The sequence below is a fragment of the Cucurbita maxima genome, unplaced genomic scaffold, assembly GCF_002738345.1.
Source record: "Cucurbita maxima cultivar Rimu unplaced genomic scaffold, Cmax_1.0 Cma_Scf00011, whole genome shotgun sequence".
In the NCBI taxonomy this organism is placed as follows: domain Eukaryota; kingdom Viridiplantae; phylum Streptophyta; class Magnoliopsida; order Cucurbitales; family Cucurbitaceae; genus Cucurbita; species Cucurbita maxima.
The window spans coordinates 5,056,324-5,058,899 of record NW_019272027.1 but is presented as its reverse complement, the minus strand read 5'-3'; the positions used below and the strand labels follow the sequence as shown (position 1 = coordinate 5,058,899).

General features: G+C 35.6%; 1 protein-coding gene across 2 annotated transcripts; it reads left to right on the top strand.

Moving 5' to 3' along the window:
- The first annotated feature begins 314 nt into the window (after positions 1-314).
- Positions 315-2,402, top strand: LOC111486524 (Golgi apparatus membrane protein-like protein ECHIDNA). Of its 2 annotated transcripts, none has more exons than XM_023133708.1 (6): positions 315-496; positions 916-972; positions 1,050-1,253; positions 1,368-1,427; positions 1,519-1,645; positions 2,171-2,402. In XM_023133708.1, exons 1-6 carry the CDS (start codon positions 482-484, stop codon positions 2,257-2,259), a joined length of 552 nt encoding a protein of 183 aa, XP_022989476.1. In that variant the 5' UTR covers positions 315-481; the 3' UTR covers positions 2,260-2,402. The 2 variants fall into 2 exon arrangements, with proteins under 2 accessions (XP_022989476.1, XP_022989478.1); XM_023133710.1 differs by having other exon boundaries at positions 336-496; positions 1,158-1,253.
- Positions 2,403-2,576: the final 174 nt, after the last annotated feature.

The window sequence follows — 2,576 nt, the reverse complement described above, 5'->3', positions numbered from 1 at the left end:
GTATTCTTCGAAATACTCAGGATGTGTGCTACATCATTTTTCAGGTAAAGGTAAGACGCCCATGTATGGTTGACGGCATCATCGCAAATTAGAGACGATGACACGAGCATAGGATAGAAACATATTTAATTTCCTAGAATTAAATTAAAATAGATTGTTATGCCTTTCATGTTTTAAATTATTTCATTATCGTTTTGAATTTCATTTCTGAATTATGTTTTAAACACGTAAGACCAATCTACAATCCTTTCATATATAAACTTGGTTAGAACAACGTGCAAGTTCATGCAAGCACTTGAATAACTCAAATGTATAGTCATAGATAATTGAGAAATAGGTAAAATTTTTATAGGGTAACTTCCACTAAATCGACGCATAGCGACGGAGGGAGTGGCATTTGCTCTCCATTTCGGCATCAACAAGCAAAATTCAACACATACCCACAAAATAATTTCTGCAAAATCTCTCCAACTTCCCGATCATGGATCCGAACGAGGTAAATTTACTCTCTCCAACTTTGCAAGGCCTTCCCCCATCTTTATTTTCTCATCTTTACTTGTTCAGTAATGTTGTTGATCTTCTGGGAACGGCATTTCCCCCTCTCCCTGCGCTTGTAGCTAGATCCAATCTTAAATTTTCGCCTGGGGCTACAATGGTGCCTACTTTTTTTTGTTTGTGATTTGATTGAAAGAACCGAAGTAAATGAAAATCCGCGATTCATGTAAGATCTGAGCTAACGACGTGAAAATTATGGATGATTTTCAAATTAGATTGGTTGAATTTCAACTGGTTTCGATTTTAGATTGCTTGGGTGAATAAAATGAACTTAGGGTTCCATTGGCCTTCTAGATTTGGAATGTTTTTACAGTCATTACTACCACCGTTTAACTCATACGATCCCTCTAATGCGTACAGCCGCCTGCGGAAAATTATGCGAATCCGAGGACTTGTCTCTTTCATGTTCTTTTTAAGGTATGTTCATGTAACGATGATGCTAAATGAGTTCATTCTTGAGTGATCTCTGGGGTTTATATGGTTGTTTTGCACAGGCTGGAGCACTGGCCTTTTACATTCTTTCCTCTCTGTTTTTCAATAGCTTTGTTATCATCTTCGTGGTGACTGTTTTTCTGGCTGCTCTCGATTTCTGGGTTGTGAAGAATGTGAGTGGGCGTATTTTGGTTGGTTTGAGATGGTGGAATGAAATAGACGATCTGGGTGAGAGTGTGTGGAAATTTGAAAGCCTTGATCAAGAGGTTAGTGCTTAATTTTTACATCTTCACAACTTGCTTCGCATTTATGTTACCAGGACAGCATTTTAATGTTTATTTCTCGCTTCTAATGCACATGGATCCTTGATTATACCTCAGTCATTGGCTCGGATGAACAAAAAAGATTCCTGGCTGTTCTGGTGGACCTTGTATCTTACAGTAAGAAAATGTTATGATCCCAAATATTTTGATAATTGGCCTGGTAAAGTCTTGTTTGCATGATTAAATGATTGTGATCTTCAATGTTCAGGCCGTGGCATGGACTGTGCTGGGAATATTCTCGTTGATAAAATTGCAAGCAGATTATCTCCTTGTTGTAGGAGTTTGTTTGACTTTGAGCATTGCAAACATTATTGGTTTTACAAAATGCCGTAAAGGTAAGCAAACAAGCCAATAAGTTATTTTAGTGTTCATACATCATTTCAATCATTGTTTGAAGTTAATTGATATCCATTGTATTGTTTTTATACCAAGCAGCATGCCAGGATATAAGAAGATAGATATCTGTTTCCTTCGTTTATAAACTTGTAGTGTAGCCCTTGGACACATACACATGCATATTGCTACAAATAGCTCATATATGTATATATATTGTGATATCCTCCATTGGTTAGGGAAGAGAACGAAACCCCCTTTATAAAGGTGTGGAAACCTTTTCTTAGTTCCCTAGCATACGCGTTTTAAAGCCTTATGAGGCAGCCCAAAAAGGAAAGTTCAAAGAAAACAATATCTACTGGCGGTGGGCTTGAACTGTTACATATATAGTCCCATTGTTGTTGTTTCGTTTGTTCAAGAACAAAATAGAACAAGTAGAATGGAGGCATGATCTGAGAGTTACCGAAGCTTTGTTCTAAGATTGATAAAGTTTGAAGATTATATAATGTTTGTAATTGTTGTATCAGATGCGAAGAAGCAGTTTCAGCGATTTGCAACACAGACCATTGCTTCCCAGTTCTCCTCTACATTACAATCAGCTTTTAGCGTTGTTTGATCTAAATGTTCATATTATTTTAGGCATTATTATTGCCTTGGATTTTGGGCTTCCTTCTCAACTTTTTTTTTTTTTTTTCTTTTTGGATATGAATTTAAAGATTGAATAATTATGAGTTGTTGTATTCTGAAAATCCAATGAAATGAATCTTCTTTTTGGTATACATACCCATATGTACTTCCATTCAATAGTTTAGATTCTTGAATCATATGAACACACATCGACAGTTCTATGAATGAAAGTGTAGTTATTATCGTTAATATATAGACAAAAACTATTTATTTATCTCCGAACTTTTTTTTTTTTTTTTTTTATAA